The following is a 16,328-nucleotide window of genomic DNA, read 5'->3' as shown; positions in this document are numbered from 1 at the left end:
ATAACACTTCAATTTGGGTTTGAATGTTCTTGGAAAAATATAACTTTTAACCGTCAATTTGGTTCATTTTCCTAAAGATTTTATTGAAAATTTCTACTTTTAGGGGTTGAATATTCATAGAATCATAAATCCATATCTGCCCTTGCCATCACATTTGGCATTCAATCTCAGTGGGGTGGAACCAAGGGGGAGATAATGTGGCTAAAATCTTGTCACAACTTCCAAAACACTTCTTAAACTCTTCTAGGATTTTAAAACAATCTTCATACTCTTATGAAACTGATTTAATTCGCTTTTCTGCAATTGTTTCCGATCATAACCTAAAAAACAACATTACGAGGCGTAAAACAATGATTTTTAAAAGGCTTAAAAGATTCAAATTATATTTTTTCAACTGTCGTTATTTTCTTTTGCCTTTAAAATTGAAGATTTTAACTCAAAACTTGATGTGAACACTCTAAAAATAGACATTCTTTAAATCTGAATCACATTTTTGTGGTTATGTTTTACTTTCAATGAATTTTAGGCAATTCTTATTACCTTTGAGAAGCTTTGAATGTGAGAATAAACGTGTTTTGAAGGTTATTTTCTCACTAAGTCTTGCTTTTTATAGTCACATAAGTTAGAAAGTTATTCTGGTGATTATTTTTCCGATAAACAAATCAAAAGAAATCCAATTTCCTATTCAAAATATATGCAAATTGGTTTAGAAACGGCTTTGCAAGTAGAAATACTGAAAGTAATATCTCCCCCTTGGGTGGAACAATTCAATAGGAAGGTGTCCTTAAAATTTGAGCAGAGGAATTGGTGATTGTTTCAGTAACTCCGCCCAGAGACATTTTGTGGGCAAAATTGAATGGATTGAATGGGGAAAGTCTAACAAATGTATCCCCATTACTTCATTAGTACAGCCTAAACTCGCAATGATGATTTACCTTTTCAATTTGAATGATTCCCAATCCTCAATAGAGTAATCAAACGTGTTCATACCGAGAACAGGGATTTACCCCCATTTGCAGTTTCAATTGTGCTCCACCGGAAGCCACAACTAAATAACACCATTGACGTGAATGGTAAATTGTGAGGATATCACTTGGGCCTCGTGTGGGCGCATCGTTAGGACGGGGCCTCTCTCGAATCTGAATAATTTATCACTCGTGATGCGGAGCCATGAAAGAATTAAAGTGCCTCGTGGGCAAGAAAGTCACTTTAAATGTCTCATGAATTCTCTGAGAGGTGCTTTCAATCAACGAACATTTGCATATAACGTCCTTTGGGGCATCGAAGGGCTGAGGAAGTAATATGGTGAGAGATGACCCTCAAACACTCAACTTAGACTACATGGTTAATCGATTGCATGGCGACGTTTGATTCACTTTCATGGAAATGAAGTCAAGTGTTGCGTCTGCAAAACTGCAAGAATTTCATCCACCTTCCATGGCAAGATGGGAAAGGGCCAGGAGAGTCTCGAGAGGAGAAGGTTCAATGAAACTTGACTCGAGCAATATTCCTGTGGTCTCGCAGAATTCCCTTCAGTCACGCTCCCTGTTTGAGGGTTCACCCACAGAATACGTCCGTTCATCTGCATTTCCGCAAATTTGCGGTGAGAATTAAACAATAATTTTATCGATTAAATGTTCGTCTCAAAACAGGGAAATTTCCGGGTCGTTGCAACTTTACTTTCATATCATTTTAGATAAGCTGTAAAAGTTATGAATTCGTGACATTTACAAGAATTTAGGAGAATTTTTTGTCTGAAAGTAAATTCATATATTTCGTCACATAGAGTCAAGAAAAACCGGAAAATTCATATGAAAAGCAATGAAATTGACGTTAATGACGTTTCTTAAGTTGATAAGCAAAGATTTGTTGAATTTATCTGACCATTTGTGCAAATCCTTCGATTCTTTCTAAGGAAATTGATTGACTTTTCCGAAATATTTGAAAACTACATATAAAATGATGTTTTTATACCATTTATTGTTCACGCGTTCATCTCGTGACATTGACATACGCGCGAAAATGCCGAAATTTCACAGTAAAGACATTTTCCCGGACAATCTGGTCAGCAAAATCCTTCAAGCATCCCGTCTTAAACACGCCAAAAGTCAGTAAAAGTCGCAGATGAAGATGTCTTGTCACTGGGCCGACAAGTTCTCGAAGTTTCTTGAGATTAGTTTGAAAGAAAGACGAAAAAATGCGCTTCACTTACACTGAAGAACATTTTCTTACTTCCAAGTGGAGGAAAATGGGCAGAAATTGGACGGAATCTGGAATATTTTGCTCTAAAAACACTTCAAAGCGCCGCCTGGCGGCCGCCAATATCAGCTAAGAAAAGCGTAAAGTTGCAAAGCCAATTCGTAATTTTCACAAATTGAAATACAAACTGTGTAAAGTCGCAACGACCAATTAATTCTCATTGGCCATGATTTCTCTCTCAATACCTCAATTCTCGGTCACTATTTGCCTCTGGCTTGAGATGACCAATTGCGGAGTTGTTGGGCTGAATCAATAGACCCTTTTCTTATCTCGATATCGGTCCTTCAGGAAGTGCTGCGAGTGAATATCCAGAGATGAGCGCTGAAACTGTGGCTCGGAAGCCTCTCGGGGAGAATGGGTAAATGGAAGAGAAGATGAGACTTGAAGTGTTCATCAAAGAGACTGGAATTGTTGATCACAGCATAACGATATGTGGTCTCTCATCTACTATGGTCCCAGAGTGCATCTCATCCTCAATTTCTATGCACCTATTTGTGAGCATTCTCGGCAAGATTGCCGGCGAAAGTGGAGTCACTAATGGTGTATCAAGGCAGTTTGGGAAATTATTCAGGCAACGATTAAGTCAGGCTGTTGCTCATGGCAACTGACAAATAAATAATTGACAATTTGGACTCTGTGCAGTCGAGGCAGTCGAGTGGAAATAGTCGCTCCACTTGCCCACCCTCATTGTCTAATGGGCAAAAATTTACAGCATTAGCAACATCCCAGAGAGTTTCTCACAATCGGCCGACGAAGAAGTGCTCTGTTGCTAGAGAAAAACAGCTCAGAAGACATGGTAAGAATGCTGAAAAAAATCCCTCTAATTAGGTTTTGCCATAAGAAATTTACCACTCTTGCATGCAGGCGCCAAAGCGGAGCAAAGGCAAAGCAAAGGGAACAAGTAAGAAGTGCATCCCAGACTAATTGAAACCAGCCTGAGTGTTTGCTATATGTTTTATTTCTCGCATAGCTGTTATCGATGGGGTGGACACCAGTTCGATGACCAGAGAGCAGTTGGAGGCCTTCGCCCACCGCCTCAAGAACGAGATGGAGCGCGAGCGGGAGGAGAGGAACTTCTTCCAGCTGGAGCGTGACAAATTGCGAACGTTCTGGGAGATTACGCGCAATCAATTAGGTATATTCAATGATTCTCTCGCTGTTTCTCGTCGCATTTCACCCGTGATTGCTCTCAATTTGCAGAGGAGGCTCGAGCCATCATCCGCAACAAGGATCGCGAAGTGGAAGAGGCGCAGGAGATGGCTGAAGTGGACATCAAGCATGTCACGCAGCAGATAAAGCATCTCCAGTACGAACATCAGACGCGCCTCGGCGAGATGAAGGCAGAATACATGACTCAGCTGAAGATGGCACAGGAAGATCACGGAAAGCAGGAGCAGGAGCTGCTCAAGGACAAGCGCGAGCTGCGACGGTTGCTGAGGGAGAAGGAAGAGAGCACAGAGCTTCAGATCCAGCAACTGAAGCTGAGTCACAGCGAGTCTCTCAGCGAGGAGAGAAGTCGCTATGAGAGGGAGCTGAAGGAGCTTCTGGTGCATCAGGAGGCGAAGATGGATCGCTTCATTCAGGAGAATGCCGTCAAGAATCGGATGGAAGTGGCAGAAGTTGAGGAGCGCAAGAACACACAAATCGCCAAGCTGATTGAGGCTCACGATCAGGCTCATCAGGAGCTGAAGATGTACTACAATGACATCACGCTCAACAACTTGGCCCTCATCAGTAGTCTCAAGGAGCAGATGGAGGAGCTGAGACAGCAATCGGAGCGCAATGAGCGCACAGTTTCCGACGTGACGGCGGAAAATCGACGCCTCGTTGAGCCTCTTCAGGAGGCAAAAGCCGAACTGGCTGATCTCAGGAAGAAGCTTGAGAATTACGATCGCGATCGAAGTGCCTTGGCGCGATCGAAAACCCGCTGCAAAACCGCCGAGAAGAAGCTGAATGATCACAAGTGGGAAACGGAAGAGCTGAAGATGCGCCTCGAGGCGGTTCTTGAGGAGCGCGATTGTCTGAGGGGCAAATTTGAGGAGGCCGTGCTGGAGTTGCAGCAGAAGGCAGGGCTGAAGAATGTCCTGCTGGAGCGGAAGATCAGCCTGATGGAGCAGGATTGCGAGAAGAGAGAAGCTGTCCTGGGCGAAGTGCTGTCAGTGGCCGGAATGGAGCCTCAAGCGTTGAGCATTCGCGTCGAGAAGCTCATTCAAATCAAGACGGATAAAATCCAGGATTTGCAATTCGAAGTGATCAAAATCACGAAGAAGTACAATGAGCTGTTGAGGTATTTCCATCAGAAGATGGATGCCATTGGGATCGGATTGTCTGGGGAAGAATTGGAGTTTCAGCAATTGAAGGTGCCCGACTACAAATTATCCACTCACTCGGCCATGAAATATCTCTGAAAATGTCCAGTTTGGAAAATCAATAAATTCCCTGTAAAAGGCTTTTCAATTGCGCGTTTCAGATAGAGAATCTAAACATTCTTTTTATAGCCTTCTTCGGCTGATTGTCCTTAAGAAGCTGCTTTGGTAATTTTGTGCTAAATAAAATACAGTTTGCGACGAGCAAGAAGCTTCAGAAGCGACCCAGTTTTCAATTCCCTAAGGATGCCCAAATTGGAACTCCGTCACAGATAATCATTCACTATTACTGACTCTAAATAGAATATTTTAAATAATTCCAAGGATTTTGCTCACCACAATGTCAGCATTGAGAGAAATGTGTATTTATAGATGAGTTGGGATCAAATTTTAATTGATTTCATAAAGAAATTAAGTGATTTTTCACGTGTTTGCAGTTCTTTGTTATAGAAATCAAGGGAAAGATAATATGGCTGAAATCTGTACACCACTTTCCAGGGCTTCACACATTTCTTATTTTTCTTGATCATAATCCTTAAATTGAAATTAAATATTCATTTAAAGATATTTTCTAGAATCTTCCTAACTTGAAAACGTTACTGTTTAGTGTAAAGTTGATTCCAACGTCCAAAATCACGACTTTCTTTGGGTAAAAATACGAAATTCTACTAATAAAGTGAAAAATCTTTCAGTTTAGATACAAGAATTTCTAGTTTAAGAAGTTATTTAGTCTTAAATCAGTCACATAACCTAGAAAAATAAGGCAAAATTAATACTTTGTTTGATTTTAATTCCTGAGAGTAAAATAATCAATAGAAAACCGAAATTGGGAGCCAAATATTGCATAACTTAAAGCACTTCCACTTCTTAAATCTTCTACAGATTTGTACACCACTTCCGACCATATTATCTTCCCCTTCATCGGGGCATAAAGTGTAATTGAAGATGATGAAAACTCTGTTTTTTCGTTACATAAAAATAGACAAATTTATTTCCCCCAGTTTCCCTGCGCGATTGCATTTCCGTTACTCACTTCCTCATTCAAACGGATCTACTGAATTTAGGTTCCGCGGCTGCTCAAGAAGCATGAATGGAAGTGGGACAAGAGAGAATTTCACCACAATAACAAATCATTGTGGTTAGATTTGTGTGAAAATGTCAACAAACTTCCCGGATGATCTTCTGCAGCAGTACAAATCGCTGTCCACGAAGCTGAAGAAGGCCGAAAAGGCAGTCTTCAAGTGAGTAACATCAATTGCCATGAGTAGAACCTGAATCACTCTTAATTTCCTGCACAGGCGCTTCGGGCCGAATCTCTTGGAGGTGTCGGAGGAGTTCTCCTCCCTGGCCGGAAGCTTCAACAAGGCCTTCCTGCCCGAATACGCGGCGCTGTGCTGGCTTGGCGTGGCTAAATGCGAGGGACTGATTGGGAATGGAGTGACGGAAGTGGACGCGCTCCTGCGGTCAGCCAAGGCCTTCCTGGCGGCACACGATCAGCAGCAGAGGCTGCACGTGCTCACGAATGCCGGAGAGCATCTCGAGGGCGCCCTGAGGTGCTACAATCAAGCCCTGGGGCGTCTCTCTGAGGACTCCGCCATGCGGGCGGCCATCATCCGGGAGATAAAGAAGATCAAGCCAAATGCCGAGAACACCAGCAACTTCAACTCTCCGTCGCACCGAATCTACGATCTGGAGATGTCGGCGAAGGAGAGCATTCAGTCCGGAGACTTCGTGGCGGCGCTGGAGAAGCTGACGGAGATCTGTGACGATGTGGGCGAGAGGAGAGTCGAGGCCTTCTACGGCAGCGTTCTCAACCGCACGGAGATTTCCCGGCTGCTTCTGCTGCTGCTCCTGGAAGTGCCGCCGGCCAGACAATCACCCTCGCACATCAAGCTGCTGGAGAGATACACGAGTCTCGAGTCCAGCTGCTCAGATCCCGCCAACATTCCCATTGGCATGGATCTGGAGCTCTTCCTGCAGCTTCAGGGCCTCGCGGTGGCGTGCCAAATGAAAGACATCGACGCTATTCGTGCCTCCCGGAATGCCATCATTGACTTCCGAGCAGTCGCGCCCGAGCAGCACTTTGTGCTCGGGCGAATCCTGAGGAAATTCGAGGACTCCGCGAATGTTTGTAAAGGCTGAATGGGAGTCTTATTAGGGAAGAAATACAAAGTCTTTTTCACGCATTGCGTATTTGATCCAGCAAGAGGGGAGAAATCCTCGTTCGTCTTCATATTCGATCCCTTTTCAGCTTTTTCAGCGCTGCGTAAAAAAAAAATCTCCCAACTGCAATTTCTCCATGTGACTCGGCACAATCTCGCCTGTCGATCGAGGTCTGTTTATAGGCGACGCTCAAGGAGGCCGAATTGTTGCGAGCCAGAAAGTGTTCGGCAAGATAAAGGGCGGGAATTTCCCAAGGCAGAACTCTGTTTGTCATCTGTTAAGGATTATTTCGTCTTTATTGCCTGGTCTTTGCCTTGAATTTGATTGTAAAAAAAAGCATCTGGGTTTTCCCGACCCATTGGCAAATGTGTTCAATCGTGTCTCTGGCTTGTGCTCTGGTAATAAACTTTGGGCTTTCAGCCGACAAAATCCCGATCGCCTAACAAGATGCGACAAGATCTCTGTCTTTCTCTGTTTTCTCTCCAAGACATGCAAATTTGACCAAAACCTCTGCTCTGTCATTCCTATTTACGGTACATTTCTTCCGAGAAAAGTCTGCACAAGAGCTTATCTTTTATTGCCTATGCAGAGCATTTGCACAGCGGCACAGAAATGTAGTATATCGTTTTACAGCCCCCCCCGGAGAAAAATGCGCAGAAGATGGCATTTTTGTCGCAGTTTCAGACACTTTAAATGCGTTCAAAGCGCTCAAAGGGATTAAATCCACAGCTAGATTTACCTTTGTCTGCAAATGGCAGATCATTAGTCGATCATTAGGAAATCTTTTTGGGTCTTGGCGGAGCCACAAAGAAGAAACCCATTAGAAAATGTGTAAAACGCACCAGTTTTGCTCAAAATGTCGTTCCATGTGTGATAATTCGACATTCATTATTTCCAGATTATGAAGCCTTAAGATTTTATTCAAACTTGACCTTTATCAAAAGGAAAACGATGAGGATTTTGAGGTTGCTTTGATGGAAAACGAATTTGAGGAATGTGATTTTCTTTACCCGGTAGAATATCTTGACGAAAATAAGCTAAAAATACAAATTTGCATTTACGATCTCGCTCAGATAGCGTTTCATGGCTTTGCAGCAATTTGACCTGAAATTTGGACGTTTTTCCAGATGGATGAGTTTTATGACCAGACGCTACCAATACCACCCAATCCACCCAACGAACTCTCCCTCTTGTCCCATAGAAAACAGAGTTTTAGCAGGCTTATAAGCACTCGTCGAACTGTAACGGTCAAAATGTTCTCCGAAAACATCATATTTTATCAATCTTCAGTTCATAATCCTCAGTTAGGATCTGCTTGCATTCTTTAACGTTGAAACTGTTGTAGTTATTGACACTCAGCGACAGTTATCAATACAAATTGCATGCAATTTATCTTTTAATACCATTTTTAGAGGAAGAATAGAACTGATAATTGACTAAATAGTGCTCAGATTATCGATTTTTTAATATTTTAATAGGAAATCGTACTGTTTCGTGACGAGAGAGACAGAATAATTCAGAATCAAAAAATGCATTTTCACTGTGAATTCATGAAAATGTTCGTCTTCTAATTTTAATAAGGAGGGAAAATCTTAATTTTTCATAGTTTAAAAAATTTTTATTTTGATTTGATTTTTTGATCTCAGCCTCAGTTTAGCGTTTTTCTACATTTCTTCATTCTTTACGCACAATTGCGGATAAGTATTCAAGTTCAATACTTAAATCCTGATGAAAGGTGATGAAATTTTAATAATTTTTTATCCTATAAGCTTGAATTCTTCATAAAAATCGAATTTTTCACTATAAATTCCATGTCTTAATATCTTTTTCGCTACTGTATTCTTCAAATGTGAAACATGCTAAAACTCAAGATCATTTTCTATGGATGTTTTAATCAAAATCATCCTTGAGGTCCTTGAAACCAACAGAATATTTCATCCATCATGCGTTCTAATTAGTCTTTTTTCAGCGAATAATTAAGATCTAGTTTGGCTTCCCTTCGACTCTGTGCGCCTTTATGTTGGCTCTGCCTTCGCCTCTTCTCTACCTGGCCTTCGACTTCTCCTTCTCGCCAGGACAATCGCTACCTGTACGAGTGTGTGCATCTGGCTTGTCCAATAGAGAGCTTATCTTGCGTGTGTGGCAGCTTTTGTCCTTGTCTAAGGATCTCCTCTCTCCCTCTGCCGATCGTCTTATAAAAGAGCCGTGCGCAGCTCAGTGTCGAAGCCAGTCTCTTGAGTTCCTTCAAATCGTGCTGATCGTCACCCTTGTGTGTCAACGTTCCTGTAATTTGTTCAGTGCTTCCATTCGCTGTATTTTCTGTGATTATCCTGCAACGATGGCCGAGGTGGAGTCCAAGGAATTCAAGGAATACTTCATGATTGTGGAGCTGGAGTCCGCCGAGGAGGATGAGTATTGCCAATTGATAATGATCAGTAACAAACACGTTCGCAATATGGAGACCGTTAATCCCGATACTTGCTACACTGGAAAGCAAATTGAGCTTGACTTGGCTGGCGAGATTAAAAAGGCCAGTATTTCCACGATCTCCGCGGACTTCGAATACGTCCGCGCGCAATTTCGCTACCTTCAGGAGCAGAAAGAATCCGCTGAGAGCTTCGAGAGGTGAGTCTGCAAGTTGAGCTTTTGCTGGAGGGGATAATCTTCTAATAAGAGCGAATTTTTTCCCGTTTTTGCAGTGAGCAGGCAAAAATGTCTCCAAAGAGCGATGCCGGCGCCAATAGCCCTGAACTAAACCGTTGCAGCGTTGAATCTCCGGTTCCGAGCACTTCTGCTGGTCCCAGCACGTCTGCGGCTCAGCGCGGGGCCCCGATGACCTTCAATCAGCAGACGCAGACGGACGACAGGATGGGCGGCGAGGATAAGCCGGCCACATCGTCCCAAATGGACCAAAATATGCAGCAAATGGGGCGTCTTTTGGACCACAATGCCGCCATTAGGAACCACATGGGCGACCTTCATCGCAATCAAATGGACCTGAACAACAAGTACGAGGCGTGCAACTTCACGTTGAGCCAAGTTCTGCGCCGCGTCCAGATGCTCGAGGACGCAGTTGCACAGGTGAGGCGTGTGCAGGAGCAGCTGATGACGCCGCGGGAGAACTCTGGCTCGATCTTGCTGGAGGTGTCGCCGGTCACGAGCTCCCCGTCGTCGGACAACGCCGTGCTCAATGAGACTGAGTTGCAGATGGAGACCATCGAGCGCGTGACGCTGCGCAAGGATACGCTTCCTGCGCTCAAGACGTACAGCACGCCGAGGGCGAGCAAGTGCAAGTCGCCGCCGGAGTTCAACGACGAGAATGACTGCCCGAATCCGAAGAGGAGGAAGACGCCCCAGAACTCTGGCCGCAGCTCCAGCGACTTCGAATACCAGCACGAGGAGGACGTCGTGATCGGGCCCAATGGCACAACGGTGCCGGCGCAGATGGTGAAGAGCATGAACTGGGCGTGCTACTCACTGGCCACCAGGCGCATCCTCGTGCACGTCTTTGGCCGCAAAATCCTCTCCACTCACTCACTGTCCGGCAAGGCCTCGCCCGGTAAGTCCGCAAGGATTTCTCTCCTCTGAAGATTCATTTCTAACACGGAACTTATCCACTCTTTGCAGCATTCCAAGATCGCACGCCCAAGGACCCACTCAATCCGCTCAAGGTTCTGGACATCGTGCAGTTTGTGGCCAAGAATGCCAACGTTCCCGAGTCAAACGTGAGGAGCATTGTCACGGCAAAGTGTGCCGACGAGAACAAGATCGTCAAGGCGAAGAGAGAGAAAGCCAGACTCAGAAGACTGCGCATGAATAACGGCGGCAACGGCAGTAGCGGCGATGGCAGCAGCGGCGGCGATGGCAGCGGCGGCGATGGCAGCGGCGGCGACGGAAGCAGCGGCGGAGACGGCAGCGGCGGAGATGGCAGCGGCGGCGACGGCAGCAGCGGCGCCGGCTGTAGCAAGAACCTAGTATAATTGCTGATGCGACATGGCGAACTTCTGCGCCAAGACGATTGTGAGGATCAAGACTTAGTCTCTGTTTGTTCCTAATGTATTTTAAAGCGTTTAAGACAAGTTCTAATGTGGAGTTGATGGAAAATTGATGCCTCGAATTGTTCGAGATTGTAAGACAGCGGAGAGCTTTTGGCATTTGATTAAATAAATACAATTCTAGCGAGAAAATTGAGTTGTTGTACGAGAAGGAGAATCTCACCAAGCCGTCAAAAAGAAGCAAAAAGGGAAAGAAGAGAAAGATATCATAAAATCTTGTCCTTGAACTTTCACTAATAACTTCAGGTAGATTTTTCCCCAAAAACAGCAAAAAGGGTGCGAGAAATGTAGCAAAAATGTCTCTTGAAATGCAATTTTGCATGAATTTGATTTTCTGTCTGTCTGCTGAACTTTCTCAATTTATCCATCAGGGCCTTATCTGTTGATTTTCTTTGCTAAAATTGGGCGATTTAATTGGTATTTTCCGTATTTTCAATAATAAACGTTAAAAGTTTTAAGGGTAAAAACGCTAAGAAGCAAAAGAAGTCTTGAAAGGTGATTAAACTTTGCCTTTTTGGCTTAGAATATTAAAATACTTGTTTAAATATGAATTTGGAAAAGGAAAGCGAAGAAATTGTGTTAAAATTTGATCGCAAGCAGTGAAATTCCCTCTTATTATAAGGGATGATAAGAGAGAGTACTAAAAAGTGCGTCTTCGATATCTTATTTTAGTCAAATCGTTCAACGATCCCAATTTATTTGCTATATCTTTCCTACAGATGGCGCAACAAGAGCGAGATTTCTCAAATATAACGAATAATTCTCCTTTCTTCTCCTTATAAATCATCAGGAGCAAACAAGAATCGATGAATTTCAATTGATAAACAGACGCAAGTGAGAAAACATGATTATTCTGAATTTGGACTCTTTGTTCTGCAACTCAAGGGCTTCGGAGGGTCGCTAAGTGAGTGGAAATTAAAAACGCATTTGCATAATTGAGTGTGAATGGAAGTAATGTGAAGTCGATGCTTTTGTCTTGCTCTTCAATACGCAACAAATTGACCAACTGTTTAGTCTCCGAGCCCGCGTCCAAGTTCAACAATCCAGGAAGTTGCTGATGATGTAAAAATGGTTTGGAATCTTTTGTTGCTGAGCCACAAAGAAGGAAACTGCGTGCGATAAATTGTGGGCGTGTGGTAAATCTCCAATAATTTTGCTGCATTTTCATCGTGTTGTCTGGGAAAATAATCAAAAGGCGGATTCCTCGGATTTCCATCCTTTTGTCAAAATGCCTCTATTTATATTGTCTTCATCGTCATCTCTGGAATTTTCTCGCGGGGACACAAAAGGGAGCAAAATGCAGCAAACGATGTGTAAAAATTACACTCATGTATTGTGTGGTGAATTCTGCGGCGTTTACGGGAAGTCCTGACTTTGTGCGGATGGAGACATTCTCGTCCTGCGCATTTTCCACTCACACACACACGCGGACGCACACTTTTCCAGGGTGTTTTCCTGTGGGTTCGCCCAGCACACTTTGTCCCGCTCTGGAGTGCACGGAGAGCGCGACTCACGGCACAAAGAAGTGCATTTATCGATCCAGGAGTTTCACCCCCGAAGGCGTCCAAGAACAATGAAGATGCCATGCGTGGAGGACAAAAAACCTTCCCACTTAGTGCAGTCATTAACTCACTTCCCTCACCCGAAAATGCAACACAAACACACAAGTGGGATTTTCGCACTCCCCCAGTGGAAAATTTTTCAATTAGACGTACACCATCACTTTCAGGGGTCCCGCTTTGTTTGATCACAGCGGGACTGGCAATGATTGAGCCTGAAATCATTGCGGGAGGACGATGAATATCCTCACAATTGCCATATCGCATTGTTCGTCACTTCAATGATATCATTTACCCGCGCATATTAAAAATTTATTATACGACAGAGAATGGCAGGAAGATTGTCCTTAACTGTTGAGACTTACGAATGCAAGAAGTGTGATTGAATGCATCTTTCTTCACGGGAATTGTGCGATATTTCATAAACCTTCCCTTTGCAACTTGTGTGTGCAATTTCTAGCCTAATTTCCCAGCAGAGTTTTGCTTGTGGTTAGGAAATTCCTCCCATCTAATCTCCGATGCTTTTCCACCGACTTTCAATTAAATGCCTGAAGTGCTGAGCGACTCCTGCCGATTTCCTGCCTCAATGCGATGCGGGAAATTTGATTTTGAGGTCATGTGGATGAATAAAGGGACCCATTTCCGGCTTGTGAGTGAAATTCGACACAATTTGTGCGTTCATTTTGACGAGTTTGCCGTCCATGAAAGACTCCACCTCAGGTCCAAACATTTGGAAAATCAGGGGAAAGACTCACTCTCTCTCTCTGCTCAGTCGCTCTGGCCGAGCAGAGATGGGTTTTCCACGGGTTTCCCGTGTAGATTGGAGGGGAATCGACGGTGGTGTGTTGGTTGGAATTGTCTGAGTGTGTGCGCGACTGTCGAGAGACGAGTTGTGTTTTGTTTTGGCTTCATCAGCCTTTTCATTCCACTATTTTCTACTGTAGTGAGTAGTTGACGGTATTCTAGAGCTGAGAGAGAGTGGAGATATTTGTAGTTTTTTCTACACTCTTTTGTACTACTGCGTAGTGTTTGGAAAAGTGGGAGCAAAATGGAAATGCCATCAGTGTTCTTGCATTCACTGTAAATTGGGAAATTTTTCTGATACCAATCGTGTGTGTTCAGTGGCTTTTGGAGCCAAATCAGGGCAAAGAAAGACACAGTTTTGTGAGGCTAAAGACACTGTGAAGCTCCAAAGAGCGCGATTTTCTCACCCCAAACAAACATGGGTATTTTTAGCCGCATTGAATGTGCTGAGATCGATCGCAGTCCTGAGATTTGATCGCGAATGATCTGCAGAAGGCTCGTCAGAAGTGGTGTTCATATATTGAGAGAAATTGTATTGTTAAACTACAAAAGTGAGAAGAAACACACAATCCATTGAATATCACAATATTTATTCTCGCGGTGAATTCTGCCGGATTTCTCAGCCGAAATATATATTCTGTGAGTGTTGAGAAATTGGTGTTTATTTTTACAGCCTGCAAATTGTGTGCTTGAGCATGCAGAGCACCCACGAAATGGATTAGGAACATTTGGTGTCTCGCATGCAGCACAGTCGTAAAAAGGCATCCTCCAGAGACTGTCTGACTGTGAGTATCCAATTAATCCGCACTAAGTGAATTGATTCCTAATTATGTTGTCGTGCCATCGCGAAAAATGGGTTAAATGGCAGAGAAATTGCAGAGTAAAAGTCGCAAATTATCCATCAACATCTCTGGTTGGAGAGACATATCGCCTCCAAATGGAAATGTATCACGTTTCACTGTCTCTTTTTTGTCCATCGCCTTAGGAGAAGATGTGTGTCTCGAGGCATGGAAATATTTATAGAAAATCACCCAGCATTATTCCATTGAGCGCAAAAATCATTGCAAGTCAGTGTTTTAGGATTTGCACACTTTTGCTGTTGCTTATTTATAGATGACGAAAATAACACCCTTTTATGCCACTTCGGAGTGGATTTCGAGGTGTGCGATCGCCTCCGAGGGACGAAAGGGAGCGAGAGGGTCAAGAGAACATGAGAAAAGTGGGAGAAAATTACTTCATGAGATGAAGTTTTTCAGACTGAATATTGTATGGTGAATTTGGCAGCGCAGAGTTGAAGCGACAAATTGGGCTGGTTTTAAAGATAATGATAAAGATGAACTGTGTTTCAGTGTAATATATTTTGAATATTTGCACTGCAAAATCTTCTATATGAAGAAATTGTGATATTTTCTTAATTATTTTGCTTAGAAAAATCAATTTTTTTGTTTTTCTAGGTTATGTGACTGATTTAAAACCAATTCTGGTCGTTAAATAACCCTCAAAATGATTAAATTGATATTTTCTAAGAATGTTTCTCATTTTCTTGGCAGATTTGACTATTTGTGTCCAAAAAAATGTTCAAATTGGTGAGATTTTACTATGAAAAAGCTTTAAAGTTAATCATAACCTCAAAAATATAATGTAATTGCTCATGAATAAAAACTGGGACTGTGAAGTACAGATTTCAGACATATTTTCTTCTCCTTGGATCATATGTTTAATTAAACATTTCTGTCGAATTTTGTAGTTGTTCTCATCTTTTATCTGCCTGCTTTCCGCCTCTGACTTTTGAGCAATATTGAAACATGAGGGTTCGAAAGACACTCAAATGAATGACAAAGGGGGCGAATTCTCCCTGCTGGCAGTGTGCGTGTGTCCGTGTGAGGATATTTTTAAAGCACAAACACGAGCGTGGGAGCTGCTCAAATACTGATAAAGGGCGCAATTCACCCTCTGCGTCTTCGGCTGCGTGTCCACAGGAGTGAATACACAATTTTCCACCCCCAGAAGGCGCTTCACCAATTGTTTCATGTACGAATCACAAATTCATAAACTGTTGCTCCCCCGCAAACTCTACCTGAGGGCGAAATTCAATCGCTGGCCGAGACACACAATTGGAAGTGTTTGTTGTGACTCCGCCAAGGGTGCATCAGCCTCCTTTTGGGGTCACTGAACCGCCGCACTTCCTCCACTAAAACTGTAAACACACGAGTGCGGGGGTGTCTTCGTAACAGGTGGTTGTTGCCACGACAACTAAATGCATTTGCCGTGTTTCACCCTTCGCGCTAATGTGGCTCTGGCCCCCCATAAAGCTAAGAGGGCCGCCGCCCCGTCGACCCACTCGGAATGTAATTCAACGTCTAATTTCGTCACTCCAACCGCCTTCCGACTCAGCGCTCCGTGACCACAAACATCATTCAACCACACCACAGTCCACAACATCGCAGGACACTCGCCATCAACCATGCAATTACGCTGGGAGGCGCTTCGGACGGGCGAGGATCTCATTGAAAGTTTGGGAGTGTCTCAGCTCCAGAAAGCTTGGCTCGCATCCAAGCAATATCGAAGAGATATCGCTGCTCCGCGAACGATTTCCAAATGCCTCTCCCACCAGGTTTTCCGCAAATTTCTCGCTATAAATGGAACTCCTTTGAGATGTGGGAGGAAGTTTTCTCAGACCTTTTGTATCGCTATAATTAGATGTCCTGAAAATATCTTGCTTATCATCGAAGACTTGGATCTGGAGCAATTATCTTGCGATTATAATTCAGAAAAGGTTGCAATGACGCTTATTACAACCTTTACACGCTATTTTCCTGCAACTCTGAAGCAATGTAGAATACCATAAAGCATTCCGATTGCAAAACTATTCCATTTTCACATGATTGTCTTAATCAACGTGCACGATTTGCTGCGGCATAAATTTGCATTGATTTGCTAGATAACAACTTGGCTTATCGAGTGCGGGTGTTTTTCAGCATTTTCACGGATTTCCTCCCGTCATGTCGAAGGGTCGTGGGGATGTTTTATTAATTTCAGAATGGAAATTTCAGCTTCCCTGCGATGAAAAAGGGCCAGAAATGAGCGTCGAAGGTGTTATTGAATTTTATGGCATGAATAAA

The 16,328-nt window shown here is 43.4% G+C and overlaps 3 protein-coding genes across 3 annotated transcripts; all 3 read left to right on the top strand.

Moving 5' to 3' along the window:
• The first annotated feature begins 3,010 nt into the window (after positions 1 to 3,010).
• LOC132262393 (dynein regulatory complex subunit 4) lies at positions 3,011 to 4,667 on the top strand. Its single transcript, XM_059761664.1, has 4 exons — positions 3,011 to 3,055; positions 3,124 to 3,160; positions 3,230 to 3,394; positions 3,460 to 4,667. Exons 1-4 carry the CDS (start codon positions 3,053 to 3,055, stop codon positions 4,665 to 4,667), a joined length of 1,413 nt encoding a protein of 470 aa, XP_059617647.1. The 5' UTR covers positions 3,011 to 3,052.
• A 1,089-nt stretch (positions 4,668 to 5,756) lies between these two features.
• Positions 5,757 to 6,807, top strand: LOC132262106 (40-kDa huntingtin-associated protein). Its single transcript, XM_059761243.1, has 2 exons — positions 5,757 to 5,866; positions 5,924 to 6,807. The coding sequence occupies exons 1-2, from the start codon at positions 5,781 to 5,783 to the stop codon at positions 6,765 to 6,767; spliced, it is 930 nt and encodes a 309-aa protein (XP_059617226.1). The 5' UTR covers positions 5,757 to 5,780; the 3' UTR covers positions 6,768 to 6,807.
• Positions 6,808 to 8,741: 1,934 nt separating this feature from the next.
• On the top strand, positions 8,742 to 10,975 carry LOC132261460 (uncharacterized). Its single transcript, XM_059760289.1, has 3 exons — positions 8,742 to 9,413; positions 9,488 to 10,347; positions 10,416 to 10,975. The coding sequence occupies exons 1-3, from the start codon at positions 8,806 to 8,808 to the stop codon at positions 10,766 to 10,768; spliced, it is 1,821 nt and encodes a 606-aa protein (XP_059616272.1). The 5' UTR covers positions 8,742 to 8,805; the 3' UTR covers positions 10,769 to 10,975.
• The last annotated feature ends 5,353 nt before the right edge of the window (positions 10,976 to 16,328 follow it).

This window comes from Phlebotomus argentipes, unplaced genomic scaffold (genome assembly GCF_947086385.1).
Source record: "Phlebotomus argentipes unplaced genomic scaffold, Phlebotomus argentipes genome assembly contig_15, whole genome shotgun sequence".
In the NCBI taxonomy this organism is placed as follows: domain Eukaryota; kingdom Metazoa; phylum Arthropoda; class Insecta; order Diptera; family Psychodidae; genus Phlebotomus; species Phlebotomus argentipes.
This window is presented reverse-complemented; position numbering and strand designations above follow the sequence as displayed.

Excerpts from the sequence above, each read along its gene's own strand:
- LOC132262393 (XM_059761664.1), top strand. Across the intron at positions 3,161-3,229 it reads AGGCAAAGCAAAGGGAACAA|CTGTTATCGATGGGGTGGAC; the intron begins GTAAGAAGTGCA and ends TTTCTCGCATAG. Across the intron at positions 3,395-3,459 it reads GATTACGCGCAATCAATTAG|AGGAGGCTCGAGCCATCATC; the intron begins GTATATTCAATG and ends CTCAATTTGCAG.
- LOC132262106 (XM_059761243.1), top strand. The coding sequence starts at position 5,781 with ATGTCAACAAACTTCCCGGATGATCTTCTGCAGCAGTACAAATCGCTG. Across the intron at positions 5,867-5,923 it reads GCCGAAAAGGCAGTCTTCAA|GCGCTTCGGGCCGAATCTCT; the intron begins GTGAGTAACATC and ends TTTCCTGCACAG.
- LOC132261460 (XM_059760289.1), top strand. The coding sequence starts at position 8,806 with ATGTTGGCTCTGCCTTCGCCTCTTCTCTACCTGGCCTTCGACTTCTCC. Across the intron at positions 9,414-9,487 it reads TCCGCTGAGAGCTTCGAGAG|TGAGCAGGCAAAAATGTCTC; the intron begins GTGAGTCTGCAA and ends CCGTTTTTGCAG. Across the intron at positions 10,348-10,415 it reads GTCCGGCAAGGCCTCGCCCG|CATTCCAAGATCGCACGCCC; the intron begins GTAAGTCCGCAA and ends CACTCTTTGCAG.